Source organism: Orbicella faveolata, unplaced genomic scaffold (genome assembly GCF_042242905.1).
Source record: "Orbicella faveolata isolate gen_17 unplaced genomic scaffold, um_ofav_v1 contig_3, whole genome shotgun sequence".
Classification (NCBI taxonomy): domain Eukaryota; kingdom Metazoa; phylum Cnidaria; class Anthozoa; order Scleractinia; family Merulinidae; genus Orbicella; species Orbicella faveolata.
The window spans coordinates 7,357,811-7,382,694 of record NW_028301558.1 but is presented as its reverse complement, the minus strand read 5'-3'; the positions used below and the strand labels follow the sequence as shown (position 1 = coordinate 7,382,694).

The window sequence follows — 24,884 nt, the reverse complement described above, 5'->3', positions numbered from 1 at the left end:
AGCTCACCTTGTTAGTCAATTAGGATACAAGTTTGGACAATTCAACTACATTTATTAGTAATAATATGTGTATCAGTAATGATATCTGAGCCAGTTGGGACCTATCCTGAAGTAACATTTCCAACATTTTATTATTCAGCACACTTACAGTGAAGTGATTTTACATTCATTTTGTATCACCCAATGTGAAGTGATCCCTTCATATTTCAGTTTCTCATGGATAATTTAAGGGATGGGTTATTCTGGTCCCCATGGCTTCTTTGAGATGAGACCAGTACACTGACTTTCCATGCAGTAACAAATTTCTTGATGTCTCATTTTCGGAGCTCTTCTCAATGTTAGTTATTCCTAATGACAACAGAGTATGATTATGATTAAAAATAAATCACATTTTGAAATACTTTTGGTAGTACAATTTACAACTTCACTAGAACTTTAGAACGGTTTTCAATTGAGTGTTAAAAGTAATCAGGCAATTACTATGGTTTGGTTTTGGTTTTACGACACTCATAAATCATGGTTTAAAATCAAATTACTATGAAATTGGCAAACTATCCATTTCTGTCACATGACTTATGACTTTTAAAATCCTCTTGGTATATACTCAATGCAGAATGCTATATTTCAAACACATTATTTGGAACTCTTGTAATATGCATGTTCAGGGTTTCAGAATTCCTGGCTACTGGTTTAATTTGAATTAGCAAATTGAAATATTTCCTGAAAACTAAAGCCCCATTTGGAAAGTGTTCAATTAAGATACAATTGAACCACCCGTAAGTGACCACCCAAAATGTCAAGCCTAGGTGGTTGCTTACGGGAGATGGTCACTTAAGATAGCTCAGACCATATCGAGTCAAAATTTTGCCTCATTAGCATATGGTAACTGCAGAGATTTACCTCGTGTTTTAAATGTTTTTCATGTGAAAAGCCAATTTCAAGAAAAAAATCCACTTCTTCCCATTGAAAAATTTCCATCTCTTGTACTACTCAGGAATGCAATAATGTTACAACACCTTATTATCCAATTTATGCTCTATTATCTGTTAAGTGATCGCTTACGGGAGGTTAAAAACAAAAGGAAATTTCAAACTTTTAGCTCTAAAAATGGGCGCGGTCACTTTCGAGAGGTGGTTGCTTACAAGAGGTTCCAAATATAGCGATTTGACTGGGAAATTTTTGGCATTTTGGAAAACTGGTTGCTGAGGAGAGGTGGTCGCTTACGAGAGGTGGTTGCAACCGCAGGTTCAATTGTATTTATTTGTTTATTTATTTATTTATTAGTATAGGTAATCGCATTACCAAAGCAATTTGAAAAAATTCCCAAATATCACAAGTAGTGTTATTTAATTACTTAATTGCTTGAGCTTTCATACGATTACTAATGTATTATAACTGAGAAAATTTTGAAGGTGTACACATTAATTTGCACTTCAGTGCAAATTAAAAATTAAGGATAAATTGGCTTACTCTCAGCCAACCACAATGAAATAATTTTCTCAGTTGTATAATAAATCTGATTATGTATTTAATTATTTAATTAATTATTCAGAGCAGCTTTCAGTTGAGTGCCGAAAGTAATCAGGCAATTACTTTGTTTTTAGTTTTGGTTTTACTTCAGTTGACCCTCATTACATAGTGAAGGAACAACTTTACTGAATTCTACTCCAGTTTCGCACCGGCACTTGATTTTCACCATTCGGGGTAACTGTAGCTGAGAGTAAAAAAAGGACCAAGATGGAAAACTTCTGTCAGTTGGGCAAGAATCGCAGACAAGGGGATCCCTCGTTCAGTTCTTCGTTTGGTTTTCGTGACATTTGGGAAGACCTTTTCAATTACACGACCAAATGTGCTCGCATTTACTGGCTTCAAATCCGGGCAGTTTTCTTTCGCCTGCCAACCATTCACCGAACATATTTCGCACAAGTCCGCACAGGGCGCATAATTTTTCTCTTCCGATTCATTGTAGTTTTCAACCAGCCTGGTTTAAGTCGAGAAACATTTTTCACTGCGTGAATGACACGTACACCATCTGCATTAAAATATTAAGGCTTAATTCAACTTTTGTACTCACCATTCCGTGTCGACTCAATGTTGATACTTTCACATATCACTTCCGTTGCAGCGACGACAGGTAAATCATTTTCCAAAATATTTATAACAATCGTCTTTTCAAGAGGAGGCCATTGGTCCGCCATGTTGCAGCACTTTAGACAAGCGTTTCGACTTCCGGTCTCTTTTTCACATCTTCATTACCTCATTTCAAGCCGAAAAGGACTAGGTACGAGTCTACAAATTATGGGATTAGCAAGTATTGAGCCACATAGTCATAAAGTGCACACCAAGCGTTACGAAATCCCCAAGCTTGGTGCAAATAGACCCAATAGTAAGCAAGATATATACAACCATTTGAAAACATCAAAAGTTAGAGGAAAATGTTTGGCCATCCGGACTCCCTGTCCGGATGACCAAATATTTCTGTGTAATTTTGGCGTTTTTAAATGGCTGTATCTCAGTCAAAACTAGCCTGACTAACACTAAACTTAAGGATTTTGTGAATCTCGGTGTGCTCTTTCTGACTATGTGGATCAATAGTTGCTAATCCCATAATTTACAGACTCGTACCTAGTCCTTTTCGGCTTGAAATCAGCCAGGCGATCGGCTCCTCCAAGAATTTGCGAATTTTCCCGCCCGTCCCAGACTTCTTAAATTACGGATCTAGACCTCGCACTAGTAGACCGCGTATTAAAAATTCAAAATGACTGCCACAAAACACAAAACACGCGCGACAAAGGTTGATCTTTTATCCATATTCTAAACGGATGTGAGGGCTCCCTGTGTAGTTGTAAGCTCAACACCAAGTTGAGGCTATGCATTGCACCATATTGAGTTTTTACAAGAGTCCATGTTGTGATGTAGAAGTTTTCGTCGTGTAAGAATGAAACTTGAGTTCCAGTTGATGGATGTCTCTGATGTTTTAATCCACCGAAGAACATGGCCACGCTCGCAACAGTTCCAACCCTGCTTTGTTATTAGGTTTAATAAAGTAAAAAAACAAAGTCGTGGATGCTCATTGAACACAGGATTACCATGTAATTGTCTTTGACTTTTTTTTTTACCTTTTACTTTTTTGACTTTTTTTTTTTTGACTTATTCTTTTTAACTTTTGCTGATCAAGTCTTGAGAACCGGAATTTAAAACTCTAGTTCAAAGGAGACTCGTTCCCATTTCCCTCTATAAGTACAAATCACGCAGCTATGGAGCATAAAAGTTGTAAGGCGCGTCGGATCCTGGGAAGTGGAACTTAGCGCCACTTTGTCCGATTGTTCTTGTCTAGAACAATATCGTACTTTAGTGAACAACAGATACTTAATTCAAGGACTTTAAGATTTATTTGGGGCTCACGTATTCGTCACGGCAGTTGCTTCATATTCCAAAACAATATGCTCAGTGATACGTTCACATGAGAAAGCAGACCACATAGATCACTTGTTTAATCTTCCATACTATGTCAATGCTTTTCAATATCATAGCAGAGGGCGCTTATTCAAAGGAGGGCGTTAAGTCGAATCGTCATGGTAATCAGAAGAAGACAACGATGACAGCCCGAGGGCTACGAATGCATTTGTGATTTCATTTCCAGACGGCGTTTCAACTCTGGGATTTGGAGAACTAATGTTCCGTGTTAAAGAGAAGAAAGGACGAAAAGGGGGGGGGGGGGGGGAGGGGAGGGAAAGAGAGTAGGATGGATGAGACAAACACTTGCACAACTGTCCCTGTGTCTTCCCCCTAAGAACAACGCGAGTTGACATGCATCACCGATTGGCACCGGCTAGCAACAGGTCGCTGTATTGGCTTTATAACTTGAAAGCCCACATAACAGGTACCAAAACAAATTGCATTTATCGCATTTTATTGTTTCAAGAGAGACAGGTCAGGAAAACTTTCATTTTAACCAGTCTATTTTAAGAGAAGACTGGTGATGTTCAGGTCAATAGTAGTGGAGCAGTTAGACGTTATGATCTAAAGATTAACAGGTAGGTCAAAGCTAAAAGGATTGGCAGGCGCCGCTTCAAACGCGATGTGACGAATAAGGCAGACAGGGCACAAACCAAAACAAAACAGATGAGATTAGATAAAACAAAAATATGCCTTGTAGAAAATTAAACAAGACGAGAACATTTTAAAGGAAGGGAACATCATTACCTCGTTTTGTCTGTTAAAAACTGAAACAAAAAAACGTGCGCTTTGTTACCGAAATCTTCGAGATAATCTTAGCTTGGTTGAGAGCAATCATATTTTGAAACACTTAAATGATTATCAACTTGATTTTCGGATTTAGATTTGCCTGAGTTTAAGGCTTTCCTCAGGGGAGGGGAGGAGAGAAGTGGAGGGGAAAAAGTCTGATACTCAGGCTAGCTTTGATTTGAAGATTACCCGATGTTTTGATTACGTGCTACATTGTAAAAATAAGTAGTTTCGGGATTAAAAATGTGTAACACCATAACCACTGGGAAATCCAAACACTATTTCGTTTTGAAATAGCTTCTGATTGAAAGAGACTGCAGATCGAAGGAAAACCGCAAACTATAAATCAACTTAAATTTCTGCAGGCGAAGATTAAGGAAATTGGGCACTTTGAGGGCTTGCTCTGCCATCGGAACAAAACTTAATGTTGGCCAGTTTCTAAAATGTGAAGATTTTACGTTGGAAATCGGCCAATCTTGTTATACCGTAGCTCTTGTTTATAATTTGATCATGTTTTCAGATATCAGTTTTTAGTCTGTTTCTCATGCATTCTGATTGGCTACTCGAACTCGGGATAGTATTTGCTATTGAAGAATCGTTGGTGACGTCATTGTTTACATTTTTCCTCATTATTACATAAAAATTTGCGCAGAAAAGGCTTCATGCCAGACACAAATATGACTACAAACATTTAAAGAGCTGGTAAAAATAAGTAATTGGTGAAATGTTTGGCTCTTTAGGTGTAATATTCGAGGAGAAACTGGCTTTCAAAAACAGCAGAATGTCTGGGTGGCAAAGGCACTAATCAGCTCATACATTCTTTGTAAATTTTCAGTTTTTAAACCCGCGTCGCACAACAGTACTTAATACATTGGGCTCAAATTCCTTGGGACAGCTATCGTGCTGTGCCCTTTCAATATTCAGAGGAAATGTTCTTGTTGCTCAGTCAGAAACTGTATCGCTTCCGCTAATGAGGCAAATATTGTAAACAAATTATTTCTTGGTTTCCTACCGTAACAGAAGAAAGCAGCTTAAGTGTTTAATTGTTATTGTTTAGAGGTTTAATAGCGAAATCAAAACAATGAAAATTACAAAATTTCTTACAGCATGGTTTCAAATCAAGAAGACTTTAAAACTCCTTTTGAAGAAAAGTTGACGGAGTAACTTTAAAACAAGTGCCTTCAAAAATTTGAAAAATGTAGAACAAAAAGGCACTGACCACAATTCGCAATTAGTGTGAATTCCCCGGGCAGCAACTTCCAGCAAAAGATGTGAAGACTGAAGTGAATGAACCTTCTTCTCACTGTGCACTTAACTGTTTCGTAATTTCACTAAACTACGATTTCTGTTGTTGATCACTTGGTGATTTATGTGACTGTTCTTGTACTGTTCCACATTTTGCGCACGAATCTAATTGCAAAAGAGTTTTGCAGGCTTCTGAGTCAATTATATTGTTTCTAATATAATTATTCCCCTCAGTGTTGGTCGCTACTGGTAAATATCCACCAGTAGCCACCGTACCTCTCGGCTGTGGGTATTGTTGTGTCATACCTAGTCAACCAAAGTTGCATATGTCCATAAACCTTTTTAGCCTCCAGGGCGTTTTGTTGCCTCATTTCAGACCATGTGATGATACTCTTGAGAATTCTTGCTTCTTAGATTTTTAAATAGTCGCGTGTATATGAATGAATAATTTTTATACGGATAAAAGACCAATTCTCTAAAGAATATCCCTGGTCTGTACTGGGAGTGGGAAGACAAACTGCCCACGCTAAAAAGGTCTCTTACAGAGGATCTTAAAACTGTTTCCTTGGCAACGAGCAAGTGTGCATGAGTTACTGACGCTGAAGAACAACTTGCCTTTTTCTTAATTTAACTATGCTGAAAGGAATAACGAATGTGTTATTGATTTAGCTTTTTTGTTTAGTGTTAGACGTACTATATCACGGACAAGGTAGAGAAGACCAGAAGACCTCTGGATGTCACACACAACCCAGCCATGCCTCGACGATTCAAACTTCTCCAGCTTATCGTCCTCCTGACTGGAGTGCTAATGCTGCTTCTAAACTTGAAGCATCCCATAGAACCTGTCACACCGGACCAACCGGACATGCTCCCTTTTCGTATCAACGTCAGAGAAATCCAAGGTGAAATGGTCTGGCCAATACCTGACGTCACTGTAGGGCTGCCTATAAGTCACATCCGGGACTTAGGTGAGAACAAGGCACGTGTTCCTCTTGTGATAATTGTATCTAGCGCGCCTGTCAGGTGGGAGAGAAGAGACGCTATTCGTCAGACTTGGTGGAAGCATTGCAATGCTATTAAAGAGGTTAGTGAAGCATGTTTAACTTATCAGCTTTGAAAAAAATTCTCGTTAATTCTTCATGGGACAGTAAGCGAGTGTACACAACAGAGGATTATGGGCAGCTTTACCCTAAACTGTGTGGACAGCATAAAATAGTAAAGTACTTATGAATCTTGTGTGGTTTAATCCATGCAGGTTGCTTGTCACTTCTATACAGACGGACTAGTCGTCAACAGGAAAGTACAGAAGACTCTTTTGCAAGAAAAATCCCTGTACGGAGACTTAGAATTCCAGCCACTTCTAGGCGGCGTGGAATTTGGACTCCGCTTCTTGTACCACGCGAAATGGGCTTCAGCAAACTATGATTTCCAACACTTTCTTCGAGTGGATGACGACTATTTCGTGTGCATTAAAAAACTGTTGAACGAGCTGCCTCTGCGCCCAAAAGAGAATCTCATTTGGGGAAATTTCCACTGTGAAGCAAACACTTCCTGGATTGACGAATCATGGATGCTTTTCTCACGTGACGTCGTCGGCAAATTTCTGAACCAAGACGCGCGCATGATGCTGTGCCATCCACACGCTGACCAGCAGATCGCCATGTGGCTCAACAATATTTCGAGTCGGTTGTATTTTCATGATGAAAGGTTGAATCATGTGGTACCTGACTCGTTTGATTGGCAGGCGAGGAACGTTTGTGATGCATACATGGGCATTCATCGTGCATTCGCCAAGCGCATGCTCCAGCTGGGAGAGGTCAGCGGAGATGGCTCTAAATCGGTGCCTGCTGTTGCTAACTACACGGAGCATTGTGAATATGACACGTTTGACTACACGAAGCTACACAAGAATTACTTCTACGAACCTAAACCTTGTGTTGAGAATGCATTATGGGTGAAACATCACCGTTTGTGGATAGGAGAGGAAGGGAGGAAAAGAGGTTGGATTTAAAAACTCGAAAATGGGAACCTTGCGAAACATCCTTGTCCCCAGAAGCCGCGCTTCGTTTGGTCAGCACCAAGAATCGCGACCTCTGGGAGGGTCCAACACCGGAAGTCCGCGATTCACGGACTTCCCGTCACTCTGCGCATGTTCAGAGTCAAGTCTGATAAATCTGATTGGCTGAGAATATGAAACGATTCCTCTGCGCATGCTCAGAAAATTGGACCTTCCCAGAGGTCGCGATTCTTGGTGATGACGAAAAGGAGCGCGGCCTCGGGGAACGAGAGTGCTTACGCAACGAATAAAAGAGATCAAAGCGCCTCCAGAACTGAGCAGTGATGCGGGAGATGAGATATGACAGGTGTCGACCTTTGATATCCAAAATAAAAGACAAAAACAGCAAATGAACATGAGGAGTCCAACTTGGTACCCACTATTCTGTTGGAGGCAAGTGATGGTACGGTCCACGTCGTTCAATATGAGACTTACACGAGATCATGACTTCAACATGATGCTTTTTCGCATCGTAAAGACCTGAATTAAACTCCCTAGTTTGTGCACAGTACGTTCGGCCAGTAGAAATATTGGTTTGGTCTGACTGGTCGGTTATCGTCTTGGTTTTATTAGCAACTATATATGAGTAATTTTCGTTCTACGACTCAAGACCAAGTAAAACCTCTGAATAAAAGCTGTCTTTAAATTCCTGAACTATACAGAACTAATATTAATTTGCTAAATTCAACGTCTGTATATGTAAAAAAAACCTTTTATATACGTCCAGCAGTCAATGGAATATACCTTATCACGGTTTTCGACACTATCTCGACGGGAAGGCAAAGTGGTAAAAAATTACAGTGTTTGTATGGGAATCCGATGGCAATTAACTGTTTCCAAAATTGAATTTCACCCAATTTATGAATCGCAACGTTAACATACCAGGTAGAAAATTGCATTTACCAAATTTGAAGGATGTAGCTTGGCTAGAAGACGCTCAATTAATTTGTCTCATTTTCCATGATACATTTGTCTGTAATTTTGTTTCCCGCGAACGGCGTCTACCTAGCCAAATTTACAGACAAATGTATGGAAAATGAGATTGACATACTGCCCTGGTTGTGATCTAGAATTATTGTCCGCTTCACTAGTCATGGCAGTGTGCCATGACTCGAGAGTAGAGAGAGTAATAATAGGGAATGAAAAATTCACGTCATCCATTCAGAAGAAACCGATCGCGACCTGCTCGCACACGTTTTCCTGCGCTCCGCGTTGACTACATGTATTTGCTTACAGTTTTGATTGGTTCACTGGATTGTCTGCGTCTTTTTTGATCGGACAGAGTGATTACTATCAAATAGAAAACTGAGTTGTTTGTTGTTGTTGTTATTGTTGTTGTTGTTCTTTTTTTTTCATCTTCGATTGATTGTTGGATTTACTCGAATTTAATCGAACGAATATGGTTCGACAAGAGAGGACGATTTGATACCCCAGGATATAAGAGACTGCATGTTCAATTGAATTACTGTACTGTCAGACGAGTGTCGCGCAACAAAAGGCAGCTCACGGGTTACAAAGTACTCACATCAATTACTTGTGAAATCTATACCTCGAATTGATCAATGAACTCTGATTAGATCATCTCGCAGATTAATAAGTAACCATAGCCCTCTTAACATTGTTGCCCGTGAAATTGTCGAAACGTATTTACTGTTCTTTAACACACTTTGGTTCATTATTGTTTCGAACCCCCTCCCCTCCCCTTCCCGTCCACGCTATGGAAAATAAATTGACCCCAGTAATTAAGATAATTAGAGCTTCCTGTGATACTGAATCGCCACAACAAGCACAGACAAGTCATTCTATTTTTACCACATATCGCGTTACTTCAGTCACTCAGTAAAATTCCAAACATCAGTTCAGTCTACTACATCGTCTTTAAACGGAAAAAATCCACAATGACAGAGCAGATTAAAGAGTAAAGATTACGTTTTCAACATCAGTGCATTTTCGCAGTTTTCTGGTGGCAGCTGCAACGATGAAACAACAAAATAGAGAAGAGAAGCATGCGAAGAAAAGACAGACACTGGACCGCTTGTGTTCCGTGTCAGGTCTATTGTTGTCTGTTGTGTGTTGCATCGCACTAATTCACGTGGAAATCAGAATACAAGAACATCATCGACTGATATCACACTCAGTGACATTCTGTGATAAGATGGAGAGAGAAATCCTTCGAAAAGTTGAACATAATTACGGAAAATGGCAAGTTATGGCTACAAGTCGCCATTGGCAAACGACCGCCAAAGGTAGGTTTGCTGCTGATGATTCCAATGAAAGTCACTTTGTACTGTTTTACGGTTATACTTTCTCGGATAATTTGTCGAGGGGGACATGGGAGTGTTCTGAACACCGCAACACCGCAAAAAAAAAAAAAATTAACGAACACCGCGTCACCGCAAGAAAAGTCAACGAAACACCGTCACCGCAAAACGTATTTTTAGCGCCATGATTCGTTCATCTACACTAAAATAATACTTTAATACCTCGACAATTTTCCACAAAATAAGCACATCACAACGCTTTACATTGCGCATATGTCGATACTGCTGATGCCTGTAAATCAGTTTTCTTGCTCTTCTGAAGAAACCTTGCACGAAGCTAGGAAGCGGACGAAGAAAAAAGAGAGGAGCCTCGAGAGATGGACTTTACCCCAGATCCCTCTCTTCTTTTACTTCGCTCACTTTTCTTGGTGTATAAACCCACTGACTGAAGTCCTATCTTGACTGAAAGTATTACTTTCCGGAGCTAGCTGCGTTTGCGTTCGATATCGATAATCGTTTGAAAAAATAGAAGGTCAAGAAAATGCATTAATGCATTATATTCGGCCTTGGCTTTTCCAGAATTTCCAGGATTGTTTCTGTCCTCGCTCCTCCGCGTGTCTACCAAACACTGAACTCCGGGTGGTAGAGGTCAAGTTACTTGTCAAGTTACGTATAAATGAAAACAGCTTCGGATTGGCGGCCGAAGCATATTGAAGATTGACTAGACAGTGATGGTCTGAATTTTGCTACAAATTATTAACCTCAATGGTATGTGTTTGTCATAAATTAGCATGGATTAACGAAGTTTACATGCTAAGGTTTGAGAAAGGTAAATCAAAAACCCCTAGCACCGCAAATAATTTCATTTCACCGGACACCGCAGAGTGAAAAACACAAACACCGCACACCGTAGGGTTTGAGATCACCGCAACACCGCATGTTGAGATTTTATTCACCGCATCACCGCATTAAAAAAACATCAACACCGCAAATCCCCATGTCCCCCCTCTTTATCGGTTACTGTGGCGCGCCTCTCCCTCCAGAAATAATGCGTGACTTTCCCTTTAGTAAAATTTTCAGTTCTCATAACACAATTACGTACGAAGTAACAAGGCTGATGGTATGTTTGTAGAGAGCGAGTCCAATAGGAAGGGGAAATGTCTCAATAAATAACTTTAATTCTTCAGGCGAACAGGATGCCATCTCAAGAACAAAACGCTCTTCACCCGTTGATTCACAACAGAAATCAACCCTAACAGCCTTGGAAGTTCAAGTGCTAATCAAACAAGAACTTGCTCTTCTGCAACACCAAGTCTGTGCTAAAGATAATACGCTATGCCGATCAGGACCAAAAGGTAACACCGGAAGGAGAGGGAAACAAGGAACCCGAGGGAGACCGGGGCCCCCAGGGAGACCCGGTTTAAACGGACCTCCTGGTAAACATGGACCAACAGGAGCTCAAGGCCCGATGGGCATAAAGGGGGGTGTTGGAATGCCGGGAGACCCCGGTCCCGTGGGACCTAGAGGCCCGCCGGGAATGAAAGGCGAGCCGGGCCAGTCCCTCTCGGCTCCATCTCTGCTGTGGGGTCCTGTTGACACGACAGTCAATGAAAGGAATACAGCCATGTTAAAATGTACAGCGGATGGTAATCCAAGTCCCAAAGTCACGTGGACTAGGCTGAATTCGTCCCTTCCTGTTGGACGTCACGTGGTCGAGTCCAGTGGCGCTCTGATTATTAAGGACGTTAGACCTGGAGACGACGGAGTTTACAACTGTAGAGCTAAAAATTTGCTGGGACACGTGAACGCCTCGGCGAAATTAACTGTTCAGTGTAAGTTACAGAAATTAGACATTTTCTGACGAAAACATTGATTGATGCATTAAAACAGGTTCTTTATACTGTCATATATCTTTTTGACTGACCTGTTAGCCAGGGAGCACATAAAATAATCCAGACACAACTCTATAATTATCAAGTCGTAGCAAAGAAAGAGAGAGATTTTTAAGCGTTCTCCAAAAGTATATTTGTGCTGTCCAAATGACTCTTGTTGTCGATCTGTTGGGAACTTAAAAGTCAGCTGAATAGTTGATATAAATAACGCTATAAGAGAATGCTAATTTAAAATTGCGATATATTCCCCCAAGTATGGCCATAGATATACAACATTATTCCTCTTTCTCGACAGTCGCTCCTAAGCTCTTGTTGTCAACCAATCGCTTGATGGCTGAAGAGAGACAAAACATCCGCATCGCCTGCACTGCTACTGGTCAGCCGCGTCCTTCTATCACGTGGTCTAAGTCAGTTGGTAGTTTGCCTGAAGACAGAACTGAAGTGATGAATGGAACCCTGACAATCCACAGTGTGACTAAGAATGACGGTGGAGTATACATTTGTGAAGCAGAGAATATTCTGGGATCGGCATCAGACACAGCTCAGCTCACGATATTTCCTCCTTTGCGGTTTAAAGTCCGTCCTCCTAAACAGGTGACTCCTGTGATTGGTTCCAGTGTCCATCTGCCGTGTATAGTCGAGAGTGACCTAAGAACCAAAATTACTTGGACAAAGAATGGTATGTCTTCACTTCCTGTAGAGTCCAGAGTTCTACAGAATGAAACACTGCTTATTACGAATATAAAGAAATCACACGAAGGATCTTACACCTGTAGAGCCACTAATGCTTTGAGAACAATAGAAATCAAAGTTAAAATCAATTCTCCGGTTGCCACCTCTTGTTCTGTGATTAGAAAATATATCAGCAGTGCGAGCGGAAATTACGTTATTGATCCAGATGGTGTGGGAGGAGCGCCACCATTTACAGTCTACTGTGACATGAGTGACAAGAATGGAGCTGGCGTGACAGTAATCAGCCACGACAGTGAAAGCAGAACACACGTGCAAGGATGTGAGCCTAATGGTTGTTATTCACGTGACATTCATTACAGAGGAGTGAGCCTGTCTCAGCTGGCGAGTCTCACCAAAGTTTCCTTGCACTGTGAGCAGTTTATCAAGTATGAGTGTTATAATTCATTGTTCGTCAGTGGCAGCGCTAATTATGCCTGGTGGGTGTCACTTGACTCTACTAAAATGACGTATTGGGGTGGGGCATCACCTGGCAGTGGTAAGTGCGCATGCGGGATGACCAACTCATGTGCAGACTCGAGTCGTGGTTGCAACTGTGACAAGAATGACAATGTATGGCGTGAAGACAGCGGTTTCCTCACTGACAAGACACATCTACCAGTTAAACAGCTCAGGTTTGGAGATATAGGCGATAGCGGCGAGCAAGGCTACCACACATTGGGAAAACTTAAGTGCTATGGCATAGCATAACATTCAGACATACTTTTAGTATTCTAAAAATAGCAATCAATGGTAACAATACCTTTCATAACAAAATGCAGTTATGACATCCTTACTATTTGGAGGGATCTTGATTATTTTTTGTTTTCGAAATTCAAGGGTACGATAGATCGCAAAACCCACTTTTTTAATAGTAGCATGGTGGCAAGCGAGGATACTAAATGACTGAATTGTTGTTTTCTCTTCGTAGCTATAGCTTTGGAAGCGTAAGACGTCTGTACCACTTAGTGATAAACATGAAGTTATAGCTTCGGAAACAACTGTAGGTTACACAATCACACATGAAAAAATAAAATAGGAGGTGTTCTGCTTGTAATTTAGTTGAGTTTCAGACCACTGTCATTGCAGCAATTTATAGCTTTGTAGTTTTGCACATACCTGGGTTGACCAGTGATTTAAAACACCCGCGACATGAATTGTCAAACCAATTTCGCAATCCATATAATCAGTGGCCTGTTCTAAGCGAGGTTGCCTCAAGGCTAGTGCGCTCGACTCTGGATTGAGCGGTCCGAGGTCGGGTGGCTGTGTCTTGTGTCTTGGGCAAGACACTCTACTCTCACAGTGCCTCTCTCCACCACTGTTTAATGTTAGAGGTGACCCTGCGATGGACTAGCATCCCATCCAGGGGGGAGTAGAAGTACTCCTAGTCGCTTCATGCTACGGAAACCGGGGTAAGCTACGGACTGATGGGCTTCTAGGCTCGTATGCAGACTTAACCTTACCTACTTAGCGTGAAAAACGGCGAGAGAAAAAATGTGTGAGAAGTGCTTCGCGGAAAAGCGAGAGAACACCGCTCGATACACACCACCACACCTTTGCTTTTTCTCTCGCCGTTTTCGCGCTGCACCTCAACTGACCGAACGCCTGGATCAGACTACATATCCAGTAAAACTAAAACCATAAAGTATCCTCTCTGTTGACTATCCGTAAATCGTTTTTCGTTATCCGAACTTATTTTGAGTCTTGTGTTTGTAGCGAATATAACGCACGCTCTGATTGGCTAATTCTAGGGCATTATTTAGCTCTTATTAACCGAGCAGGAGGTCTGTATGGGAGAATATTGACCGAGGTCGTGAGTACAGAAACACGACCGAGGTCAAGATTCTCCCATACAGACCGAGTAAGCTCAGTAAATAAGATGTTTATTATATGACAAGCGAGAGAAATTTAAGTTATTTAATGTAACTGGTTTGTACTAGCGGACATTTTGCAGTGGCGGATCCAGACTTTGAGCTAAGGTGGGGGCCCGATTTTGTTTTACTTGCCCTGCCGGCTTTTCTTCCTTCAGCCATTTCTTCCTTTTTCACTCAGAATAAGGGGGGGGGGGGGGGGGGGGGCGGGCACCCTAGATCCGCCACCGTTTTGCCAAGTGAGCTCGTCTTTCCGCTGGATTTCTCTTTGACCTCTTTCCATTCAGTCGCCGTACGCTCCGCTATTGTGTGCTCTCAGCGTTAGATGTTGGTGAATTTAAACGCTTCGACGGTAGCATTTATAGAAATCTGAGGGAATTGTCCTTGTTTATTTAATGTAACTGGTTTGTTAAGTAACCGACATTTTGCTTGCGAAAGGCGATGAGCTGAACTTAAGGTCATTCCCCAGTATTCCATTGCGCATCCCTACTGCGCATAATTTAAGGCGTGATTAGCGCGCGCGCATTAAAAAATGGCGGCTTTTTCTTTACGGCTGGACCTCGCCATAGAGGTAAATCGTCATTTTTTCACAAACGAGTACGGTGACCTATCATTTTTTTCTGTTGTTTTGAATTGAGCAATAAATTTCTCTGTGTAAAATAAATATGGACCAATTCTCAGTGTAGAACAAACAACAATCGTCGAAAACGTGAATTTGGCAAGCAATCGTGACCACAATCATGGTGTTATTATAAGAATTGATATGGGTATAAACAAGGTGCTGTTGCTCTTAAACGAACATGGGGACCTCTCATTTTTATTTCAAAATTTAAGTTCCTATAATATAAACAATCAATAGGCAAAGTTTCACAAAAATCTCAGTGCAGACTCTAATTCAGTAGAATAACCTTAAATCTGCCGAAGTGTTCTCGTTCTCTTTATTTTTCTTTTCTTTTCTTATAACACTATTTAGCACTGCCATAAATAAATATTGTTAGCGGAAAATACCCAGTATTTTTGCATTAAAGTTTGCGACTTTTTCACCGCAAAACATTACCGGTCTAGATGCCGGTCTAGATGGGAAAATCTAGATCGCTTTCAATATCGATTTCAGCCTATCAAATTCGTGAATTCCGTGGTTCCCAGTCCTTGTGAGACACAACCATATAATAATCTCCCGTAATGCCTATGGGTCAATTACGGGCCCACAAAACTGAAGCAAAATGGCATATAATAAACAACTTATTAACCTCGAACGCTCGGTCTTTACGGGAAAATCTCAAACCTCGGCCATACCGTAAAATCGGTAAGGTCCAGGTTCGAGATTTTCCCGTAAAAACATCATTCTCGGTAAATATGTAGTTCATAATGCGGTTACCTCAGTGTTGTAAAATCAGTTAACCATTTGTACGAATAATTCTAATCATTCCGAAGTCTAGCTATCATTCAGTCTGAAACGGATCCACTACATTCCTTGATATGTTATATATTATAAATAACCCGCAAACCTCACCACGCAAGTTAACTTTCATTGATCCCTGACTAGCCAATCCAGTCACTACCGTCCGCTTTACATTCACTCGGTAATAAATTATCCACACACAAAAAAAAACCTGTATACCAGCTACATGCTTGAATACACTGAACATACAAAATACATTGGAACGGTTCCACAGCCCATCAAAAGCAATGCACACCAGTATGAGGGCATTATGAGATTACGAGAACACCTTAAATTTTGGAAAATTTAAAACTCCCTTTTCTACCTTCCCCTCCAATAAAAAAAGTTGCATCTTGACATGCTTATCACATATCGATAATTAAGAGCGGGTCTCACTGAGCCGTTTTTGAATTATAACCACTATAAAGCTGACAATAAAAAGGGTGTTGTTAACAAGTTGGGGCGTGGCTACGGTAACCTATTTTGCCATGAAGATGAAATGATCACTGATTCGGCAATTGTATCATACCAAAACTGTAACATCACTTGATAAAGAGTGGCAGTAGTAATCCCTCAAACCATAACCACTGGAGCTAATTACTTATGACGGATTACCACAGGAGTAAGGCCTATATCCATGAGGGACCAAGTCTCATGTACGTCAACCTCTCAGGTTACGGTTAGGTTCGATTTAGCTGAATCATCGAGATTTCAAATTCATACCCGGGGATATCACGGAACGAAAGATCAATTGAATTCTTGGTAGACGAGTGTAACGCCACAAATGCTGGCTGACGGATTAAAAAGCTCTCACTCGTGAAATCTACACCTCAAAACGATCAATGAACTTGTTTAGTTCTTCTCGCGGTTTAAGCAGCAACCATAGCTCTCTTAAAATTGTTGCCCATGAAATTGACTAGACGCATGTTACTGTTCACTAAACAACTTTAGCTCATTGTTGTTTCGGATAACATTTTAAAAACTCCACCACTCCCCTACCCTCCCCACATGAACTATTGCAAATAAATTGTCCCCAGTAAGATAACAATAACTTCCTGTGGTACTGAATCGCCATGACAAGCACAGACAAGTCATTCTATTTTTACCACATATCGATTAACTTTAAGATTCAGGTTACACCAGATCGTAAGCGAAATACGGAGCATCACCGCTTTTATATTCAGTAAATCCACAGTGAACTGTTTTCCAACCAGCTCAAAGAGTTAAGTTCAAAGCGTGCACTTCTTTCCCGTAAGTTTCTGCCTGCGGTTGCTGCCATGAAACAGCAAGATAGAGGAGAGAAGCAGGCGAAGAAAAGACAGACAATAACCGACTTGTGTTCTGTGTCAGGTCTGTTGTTGTCTGTTGTGTGTTGTATCGCACTAATTCACGTGGAAATCAGAATACAAGAACATCATCGACTGATATCACACTCAGTGACATTCTGTGATAAGATGGAGACAGAAATCCTTCGACAAGTTCAAGAAAATTACGGAAGATGGCAAGTTATGGTTAAGGGTCGCCACTGGCAAGCAACCAAAGGTACGTTTCATTAACGTTACTGATGTTTCGATAGAGATATACTTGTCAGTTACTGTGGTGCGCCTAATTTTTGCCCAGGAATGCGTGACATTTCCCTTTCAGTGACATTTTTCGATACCCTAACATAAGTGATTTCAGAGACCGAGTTAAATGGAAAGAGAAATGTTTTAATGTCGAGGAAAAGGTTGTGGTTATTCATCGTGGTAGGTGCAATAATAAAGTGTATTATCGTTTGTCTCACGATGTAGTCACTTGAGATGTAGATCGCGACGTTTCGACTGCTTACTGCTAGTCTTCTTCAGGCGAAAAGGTCGACTGATTGCACGGTATCATTTATATCACAAAGGTCGGCTGTGATTGGTGCATTTCGTTCCTCCTATTGTTCCATTGTTCCCGCGAGTAGTACTGATCAGTATGTGTTGGTTTCCTGGTGGTAAGGCGGCCATCAGGTTCTCTATACACCGACGTGTCGAGAAAGGCGAGCCTAAGATCTGGAAACGCTACGTAGATGATACTTTCACCATCCTGGATCGGGATAGAGTTGGCGTCTTCCTGCTACACCTAAACAGTCAACAACCATCAATCCGTTTGGCCATGGAGATCGAGAATAACAGCATGATTCACACCACCCTCAGTCAGTAAAGTGCGGTATTGTGAAGTGTCTGTACGAACGGGCTAAACGTCTCGTGACCAAACCATCTGTAATCGCTGGAGAGAAGAAACATCTGTCATCTGTACTTGTTTCTAACGTATATCCCTCCTCTTTTTTACAGAAGATCACAAAGGCACGAACAACCTCAAGAAGAAAGGCCGTCGCGGAATTTAAATCCACCCCGTTTTACCTTATGACCAAGGAGTCTCGCTGCCTAGAACAACAAGGCATTCGCACCGTCTTTAAGTCCGACACGACAAGACTTCACCCTAATAACATCAACAGGGATAGTGGAATTGAAATTCCTGAAGCATGGATGCCCCCGATCAAAATACACAACAACAGGAGAACGGTACAACAGCGGACCACTGAGGGAATAGCTACTCGCGGGAACAATGGAACAATAGGAGGAACGAAATGCACCAATCACAGCCGACCTTTGTGATATAAATGATACCGTGCAATCAGTCGACCTTTTCGCCTGAAGAAAACTAGCAGTAAGCAGTCGAAACGTCGCGATCTACATCTCAAGTGACTACATCGTGAGACAAACGATAATACACTTTATTATTGAAAATGTTTTAATCAATGGCTTTTATATTCCAGTTGAGCAGGATGCAATCTCAAGAACGAAACGCTCTTCAACCGTTGATTCACAACAGAAAGCAACCCTAACAGCCTCTGAAGTACAAGTAATAATCAGAAAAGAACTTGGTCTTCTGCAAGATCAGGTCTGTGCTAAAGATCGCAAACTGCCAATTGGGACCGAAAGGTAACACCGGAAGGAGGGGGAAACCGGGAACCCGAGGGAGACCGGGTGCCCCTGGGAGACCCGGTTTAGACGGACCTCCCGGTAAACATGGACCAATAGGAGTTCAAGGCCAGATGGGCATAAAGGGAGATGTTGGAATGCCAGGAGAACCCGGTCCCGTGGGACCTAGGGGTCCGCCTGGAATGAAAGGTGAGCCGGGCCAGTCCCGCTCGGCTCCATCTTTGCTGCAGGGTCCTGGTGACACGACAGTCAATGAAAGTCACACAGCCATCTTAAAATGTACAGCCGATGGTAATCCAAGTCCAAAGGTCACGTGGACTAGGTTGAATTCATCCCTTCCTGTTGGACGTCACGTGGTAGATTCCAGTAGAACTCTGATTGTGAAGGACGTTAGACCTGGAGACGACGGAGTCTACAGCTGCAGAGCTGAAAATTTGTTGGGACACGTGAACGCCTCTGCGAAATTAACTGTTCAGTGTAAGTTACGTGATTGTAGCATAAAAACAGGTTCTTTGCAAATACATTAGAATCTATTGGCTGTACCGGTGAGCCCAGGGGTACATAACTTAATCTAAACATAATTTTATAATTATCATGACGTATGTAGTAAAAATATATTATTCACAAAGTTTAGACAAGGCTTAATCTCCTGAAATTTAAGGTTACCTTATACCTTCAGGGGTGTCTCACGTGCACGCGAGTTAGCGCGTGCAGTTTAAGCGGTAGATACCTAAACCCCTATATCAAATTAAATCTTATAGAGCTGGCTATCAAACTATACGAAGAATTTTGAAATAAAATGAATTGTCCAATTTTTCACGACCACTAAATGCGAGCGCCCGAATAACCTTTCGAAAGCTACAAGTCAAAGCGGATTTCGTTTTTCGCCAATTTCATTTTTTCCGCGATTTCAGGGCCCAAAGCGCTTACAAAACGTGTCTGCGTTTTGCCATATTCAATTGCAGTAAAAAGTTACAGAACTTTTTTGAAGTATATAGGATTAAAAAAATGTAGAGTGATCGTACAATCGCTCTCGAAGAAAAAATATTTCGAAATTAACAATTTGTAGACATGTTTTTGTAGTTTATATGTTAAACTAGCTACTGTCCAAATTTGAGGACAATTGAACCAGTTTCCTTTAAGTTAAAACCCTTTGAAGTGTCTGCTTCAAGCAAAAACATTTATTCGAGAAAACAGCGCTAAGAAAAATCTTCTGCTTCGCAAACAAACTTCGCCCACAGACGCCTTCAACTAGGTTCTCAGATAACTGAGCCAATCAGTGCAGGGAAAGTTTACTAACGTTAACCTCCTGTTGAAATTTACGCGCGAATTTCCAAAAAACCCTTGTGTTTCGCAATGCGCTCAAGGCGCCGAAAGCGGAGAGATAATTTTTCTGTAGCTCGGTTTTTCTTTAAGCTGTTCACTCTGGCAAAATGGGGAAGACGAAAAAGGATACGACCGCTAGAGTGGCTGGGCGAAGGAAACAAATAAAAGAAAGTGCGGCGGAGCAACTGTGCGTGGTCAACTGTGCATGGTCAACTGTGCATGGATAACATTTCAGTGGATCTCAATGAGTCCAACGATTCGTCGATATCGGATTAATCGGAATTTCTAACATCTCTGTTATTGCTGTTAAGTTCCCAAATTTTTACAGAACCTTTCTTTTCTCTTACCTCGATTTTTTTGCTCGCCCTATACAAAAGCTATAGCTTCATCCGCGTGGCGAACTTTCGCTTCTTCATTCATTGATGTATTTTCATTCGTTCTTCGCTGTTTTCGCTTTTTCGAACTGGTCAATGTTTTTAACGTGTTCTATGTTTACTTATAACTTAATAGAATTAAACCTTATTCCAAAAATGCTTAGTAGTCAGAACAACAATTCTGATCAACTGAGTAGTCAATTCGTGACATCCGTATAGGTAATTCCCTCGAAAATCGTCTCCGTTGATTGCATACACGCCATAGGGCTGTCAATCAAGAGGTAAACTTTTACTTCCGGCGAAAACGTAAAACCGCCATTTCTCCGCCAATATTGAGTCTTTTTCAAAAATATTTTCAGAAATTAGAGATTATTCTTCCACCACTACTTTGACCCAAAAATCCAAATTTGAAGAAAAATGGCCGACCTGAAGGTCTACTGTAACCTTAAGTCAGGTCCCACCTGCTCAAGATGCTCGCTTGGATCAGTTTAATAAGATCAATGAAAAGTGAAATAACATTTATGATCGCTTTCATAATAAACTATGCGTTCAGGAAAAGTCAATACAGTGCACTCCCCAAGTTTGCCCAAGCAAATGTAATGTATTGTTTTTCTCGGCAGTCGCTTCTAAACTCTTGTTGTCAACCAATCGATTGATGGCTGAAGAGAAACAAAACATCAGTATCGCCTGTACTGCTACTGGTCAGCCGCTCCCTAGTATCACGTGGTCCAAGTCCGTTGGTAATATGCCTGAAGACAGAACTGAAGTGATCAATGGAAACCTGACAATCCACGGTGTGGCTAAAAATGACGGTGGAACATACATCTGTAAAGCGGAGAATATCCTGGGACCAGTAACAGACACAGCTCAGCTCGTGATATTTTCTCGTTTGCGGTTCGAAATCCGTCCTCCTCAAGAGGTGACTCCTGTGTTCGGCTTTAGTGTCCATCTGCCGTGTGTAGCTAAGAGTGACCTGAAACCGACAATCGCTTGGACCAAGGATGGGAAGACCTCACTTCCTGTAGAATCCAATGTTCTACAGAATGGGACGCTGTTGATTACGAATATCAAGAAATCACACGAAGGATCTTACACCTGCATAGTGACTAATGCTCTAAGAGCAATAGAAGCTCAAGTCAAAATCAATTCCCCAGTGACTGCGACTTCCTGTTCTGTGATAAGAAAACACGTCAGCAGTGTAAGCGGAAATTACGTCATTGATCCAGATGGCACGGGAGGAGTGGCACCATTTACAGTTTACTGTGACATGAGTGACAAGAATGGAACTGGCGTGACGGCAATTAGTCACGACAGTGAGAGCAGAACGCACGTGAAGGGATGTGAACCTGTCGGTTGTTATTCACGTGGCATTCATTACAGAGGAGTGAGCCTGTCTCAGCTGGCGAGTCTCACCAAAGTTTCCTCGCACTGTGAGCAGTTTATCAAGTATGAGTGTTATAATTCATTGTTCGTCAGTGGCAGCGCTAATTATGCCTGGTGGGTGTCACTTGACTCTACTAAAATGACGTATTGGGGTGGGGCATCACCTGGCAGTGGTAAGTGCGCATGCGGGATGACCAACTCATGTGCAGACTCGAGTCGTGGTTGCAACTGTGACAAGAATGACAATGTATGGCGTGAAGACAGCGGTTTCCTCACTGACAAGACACATCTACCAGTTAAACAGCTCAGGTTTGGAGATATAGGCGATAGCGGCGAGCAAGGCTACCACACATTGGGAAAACTTAAGTGCTATGGCATAGCATAACATTCAAACATACTTTTAGTATTCTAAAAATAGCAATCAATGGTAACAATACCTTTCATAACAAAATGCAGTTATGACATCCTTACTATTTGGAGGGATCTTGATTATTTTTTGTTTTCGAAATTCAAGAGTACGATAGATCGCAAAACCCACTTTTTTAATAGTAGCATGGTGGCAAGCGAGGATACTAAATGACTGAATTGTTGTTTTCTCTTCGTAGCTATAGCTTTGGAAGCGTAAGACGTCTGTACCACTTAGTGATAAACATGAAGTTATAGCTTCGGAAACAACTGTAGGTTACACAATCACACATGAAGAAATAAATTAGGAGGTGTTCTGCTTGTAATTTAGTTGAATTTCAGACTTCAGTCGGTGCAGCAATTTATAGCTTTGTAGTTTTGCACATACCTGGGTTGACCAGTGAATTCAAACACCCACGACATGAATTGTCAAACCAATTTCGCAATCCATATAATCAGTGGCCTGTTCTGAGCAAGGTGGCCTCAAGGCTAGTGCGCTCGACTCTGGACTGAGCGGTCCGAGTTCGGGTGGCTGTGTGTCGTGGTCTTGGGCAAGACACTTTACTCTCACAGTGCCTCTCTCCACCACTATTTAATGCTAGAGGTAACCCTGCGATGGACTAGCATCCCATCCATGGGAGAGTAGAAATACTCCTAGTCGCTTCATGCTACAGAAACCGGGATAAGCTACGGCCAGATGGACCGCTAGGCTCGTATGCAGACTGAAAAGAGTGAGTGAAAAGTGCTTCGTGGAAAAGTGCTTCGCGGAAAAGCGAGAGAACACCGCTCGATACACCCCTCTACACGTTTGCTTTCTCTCACCGTTTTCGTGCTTCTCCTCGACTGACCGAACGCCTGGATCAAACTACGTATACAGTAAAACAAAAACCATAAAGTATTCTCTCTGTTGGTTATCCGTAAATCGTTTTTCGTTATCCGAACTTATTTTAAGTCTTGTATTTGTGGTCAATATAACGCACGCTCTGATTGGTTAATTCAAGGGCATTATTCTCCCGTAAGGTCCGCGGGCCGATTACGGGCCCGCAAAACCAAAGCAAAGAGTCATATAATAAACAACTTATTAACCTCGAACGTTCGGTCTTTAAGGGAAAATCTCAAACCTCGGCCTTACCGTATTGACCTCGCTATCGCTGGGTCAAAATCGGTAAGGTCCGGGTTTGAGATCCCGTAAAGACATCATTCTCGGCTAATAAGTAGTTAATAATGCAGTTTCCTCAGTGTAGTAAAATCAGTCAACCATTTGTACGAATAATTCGAGTCATTCCGAAGTCTAGCTATCATTCAGTCTGAAACGGATCCACTACATTTCTTGATATCTGATATATCATAAATAACCCGCAAACCTCTCCACACAAGTTAACTTTCATTGATCCCTGACTAGCCAATCCACACACTACCGTCCGCCTTACATTCACTCGGTAATAAATTTCCACAGAAAAAAAAAAACCTGTATGCCCGCTACATGCTTGAGTACACTGAACATGCAAAATACATTGGAACGGTCCCACAGCTCAACGAAAGCAATGCACACCAAAATGACGGCATTATGAGATTACGAGAACACCTTAAATTTTGCAAAATTTAAAACTCCCTTTTCTTCCTTCTTCTCCAATAAAAAAAGTTGTATCTTGACATGCTTATCTCATATCGATAATTAAGAGCGGGTCTCACTGAGCCGTTTTTGAATTACAACCACTGTAAAGCTAACAATATAGGGTGTTTTTAACACGTTGGGACGTGCTATAGTAACCTATTTTGCCATGAAGATGAAATGATCACTGATTCAGCATTTGTTTGATACCATAATTGTAACATCACTTGATAAAGAGTGGCAGTAGTAATCCTTCAAAGTATAACAACAGTGGAACCCCGCTTAGACGGTCACCAACGGGGGGATAAAATTTAAAACTGGTCTAAATTACACGAGTGACGTCATAACAGATATATCACAATTGCACATCCAAACAACTGTTCTTTAATACGCATGCGGAATGCAAACATAATTGAAACTTCAAATGGATCAGTCCATACAATATTAACACTGGAAAGAGGAACGTAAGTGGTTTGAGTGGCCGTATAAACGGGGTAAAATTATGTTGGACTATTAGTAAACGTAGACAAAAGAATGTGTTCGAGTTTTGATAGGTTTGGTAAGTTAAAAAAGTTAAACTTCTAGGGACAGCATTTTGTGCCTGAGCTGTTAGGTAGGCTTGAAATTGGCCTCTCTTCGGTAAGCGAGACGACGTGCTTCTATTACCAAAACTAGGATAATTATTTTGTTTACGAACACGACCTTGAATCGCCTTGGCTTTGGGGGAACAGCTACGGGGCATTTTCACTTCAGAAACAATGAAACTGAGGACATGTTGGTGTACCAAAGCAATCCTGTGGGAGTTGGACTCTTTTCCTATGTAAACACTTTCGTTGGGTGTATGTTACATATTTTGTGCACAGAAATCTAGGCCAGCGAAGTGAAACTACACATTTCCTCCTTTGATTTATTCAGCAGAAAGCAGCGTTAGTTTTCGGGTCGAAGAGAAGAGGGTACACAACACGCAGCCAATCTACAGCTTTCCGTTCGTACGAAAAGTCGTACACATTTCGTGAAGACATGCCATTAACACTGACTTCGAACTTTACTATAAACAACTTATCCGCTACAGTCC

The 24,884-nt window shown here is 41.4% G+C and overlaps 3 protein-coding genes and 1 long non-coding RNA gene across 4 annotated transcripts; 3 read left to right on the top strand and 1 right to left on the bottom strand.

Moving 5' to 3' along the window:
• Positions 1–109: 109 nt before the first annotated feature.
• LOC149106213 (uncharacterized) lies at positions 110–2,245 on the bottom strand. Its single transcript, XR_016209683.1, has 2 exons — positions 2,075–2,245; positions 110–348 (listed from the first exon to the last, which is right to left on the bottom strand). It is a non-coding gene; the product is annotated as an uncharacterized LOC149106213 (long non-coding RNA).
• A 1,520-nt stretch (positions 2,246–3,765) lies between these two features.
• Positions 3,766–8,854, top strand: LOC110060933 (beta-1,3-galactosyltransferase 6-like). Its single transcript, XM_020767743.2, has 3 exons — positions 3,766–4,037; positions 6,176–6,577; positions 6,749–8,854. Exons 2-3 carry the CDS (start codon positions 6,248–6,250, stop codon positions 7,502–7,504), a joined length of 1,086 nt encoding a protein of 361 aa, XP_020623402.1. The 5' UTR covers positions 3,766–4,037; positions 6,176–6,247; the 3' UTR covers positions 7,505–8,854.
• Positions 8,855–9,359: 505 nt separating this feature from the next.
• On the top strand, positions 9,360–13,488 carry LOC110060959 (uncharacterized). Its single transcript, XM_089297721.1, has 3 exons — positions 9,360–9,795; positions 10,998–11,642; positions 11,998–13,488. The coding sequence occupies exons 1-3, from the start codon at positions 9,528–9,530 to the stop codon at positions 13,140–13,142; spliced, it is 2,058 nt and encodes a 685-aa protein (XP_089153847.1). The 5' UTR covers positions 9,360–9,527; the 3' UTR covers positions 13,143–13,488.
• Positions 13,489–16,844: 3,356 nt separating this feature from the next.
• LOC110065297 (peroxidasin homolog) lies at positions 16,845–22,523 on the top strand. Its single transcript, XM_020772425.2, has 3 exons — positions 16,845–17,285; positions 18,544–19,186; positions 21,030–22,523. Exons 2-3 carry the CDS (start codon positions 18,823–18,825, stop codon positions 22,175–22,177), a joined length of 1,512 nt encoding a protein of 503 aa, XP_020628084.2. The 5' UTR covers positions 16,845–17,285; positions 18,544–18,822; the 3' UTR covers positions 22,178–22,523.
• Positions 22,524–24,884: the final 2,361 nt, after the last annotated feature.

What these genes read in the sequence shown, in the direction of transcription:
- LOC110060933 (XM_020767743.2), top strand. Translation starts at nt 6,248, where the DNA reads ATGCCTCGACGATTCAAACTTCTCCAGCTTATCGTCCTCCTGACTGGA. An exon ending in ATTGCAATGCTATTAAAGAG is followed by an intron (nt 6,578 to 6,748) that starts GTTAGTGAAGCA and finishes TAATCCATGCAG; the next exon opens with GTTGCTTGTCACTTCTATAC.
- LOC110060959 (XM_089297721.1), top strand. Translation starts at nt 9,528, where the DNA reads ATGAAACAACAAAATAGAGAAGAGAAGCATGCGAAGAAAAGACAGACA. An exon ending in TTGGCAAACGACCGCCAAAG is followed by an intron (nt 9,796 to 10,997) that starts GTAGGTTTGCTG and finishes TTAATTCTTCAG; the next exon opens with GCGAACAGGATGCCATCTCA. An exon ending in GGCGAAATTAACTGTTCAGT is followed by an intron (nt 11,643 to 11,997) that starts GTAAGTTACAGA and finishes CTTTCTCGACAG; the next exon opens with TCGCTCCTAAGCTCTTGTTG.
- LOC110065297 (XM_020772425.2), top strand. Translation starts at nt 18,823, where the DNA reads ATGGGCATAAAGGGAGATGTTGGAATGCCAGGAGAACCCGGTCCCGTG. An exon ending in TGCGAAATTAACTGTTCAGT is followed by an intron (nt 19,187 to 21,029) that starts GTAAGTTACGTG and finishes TTTTCTCGGCAG; the next exon opens with TCGCTTCTAAACTCTTGTTG.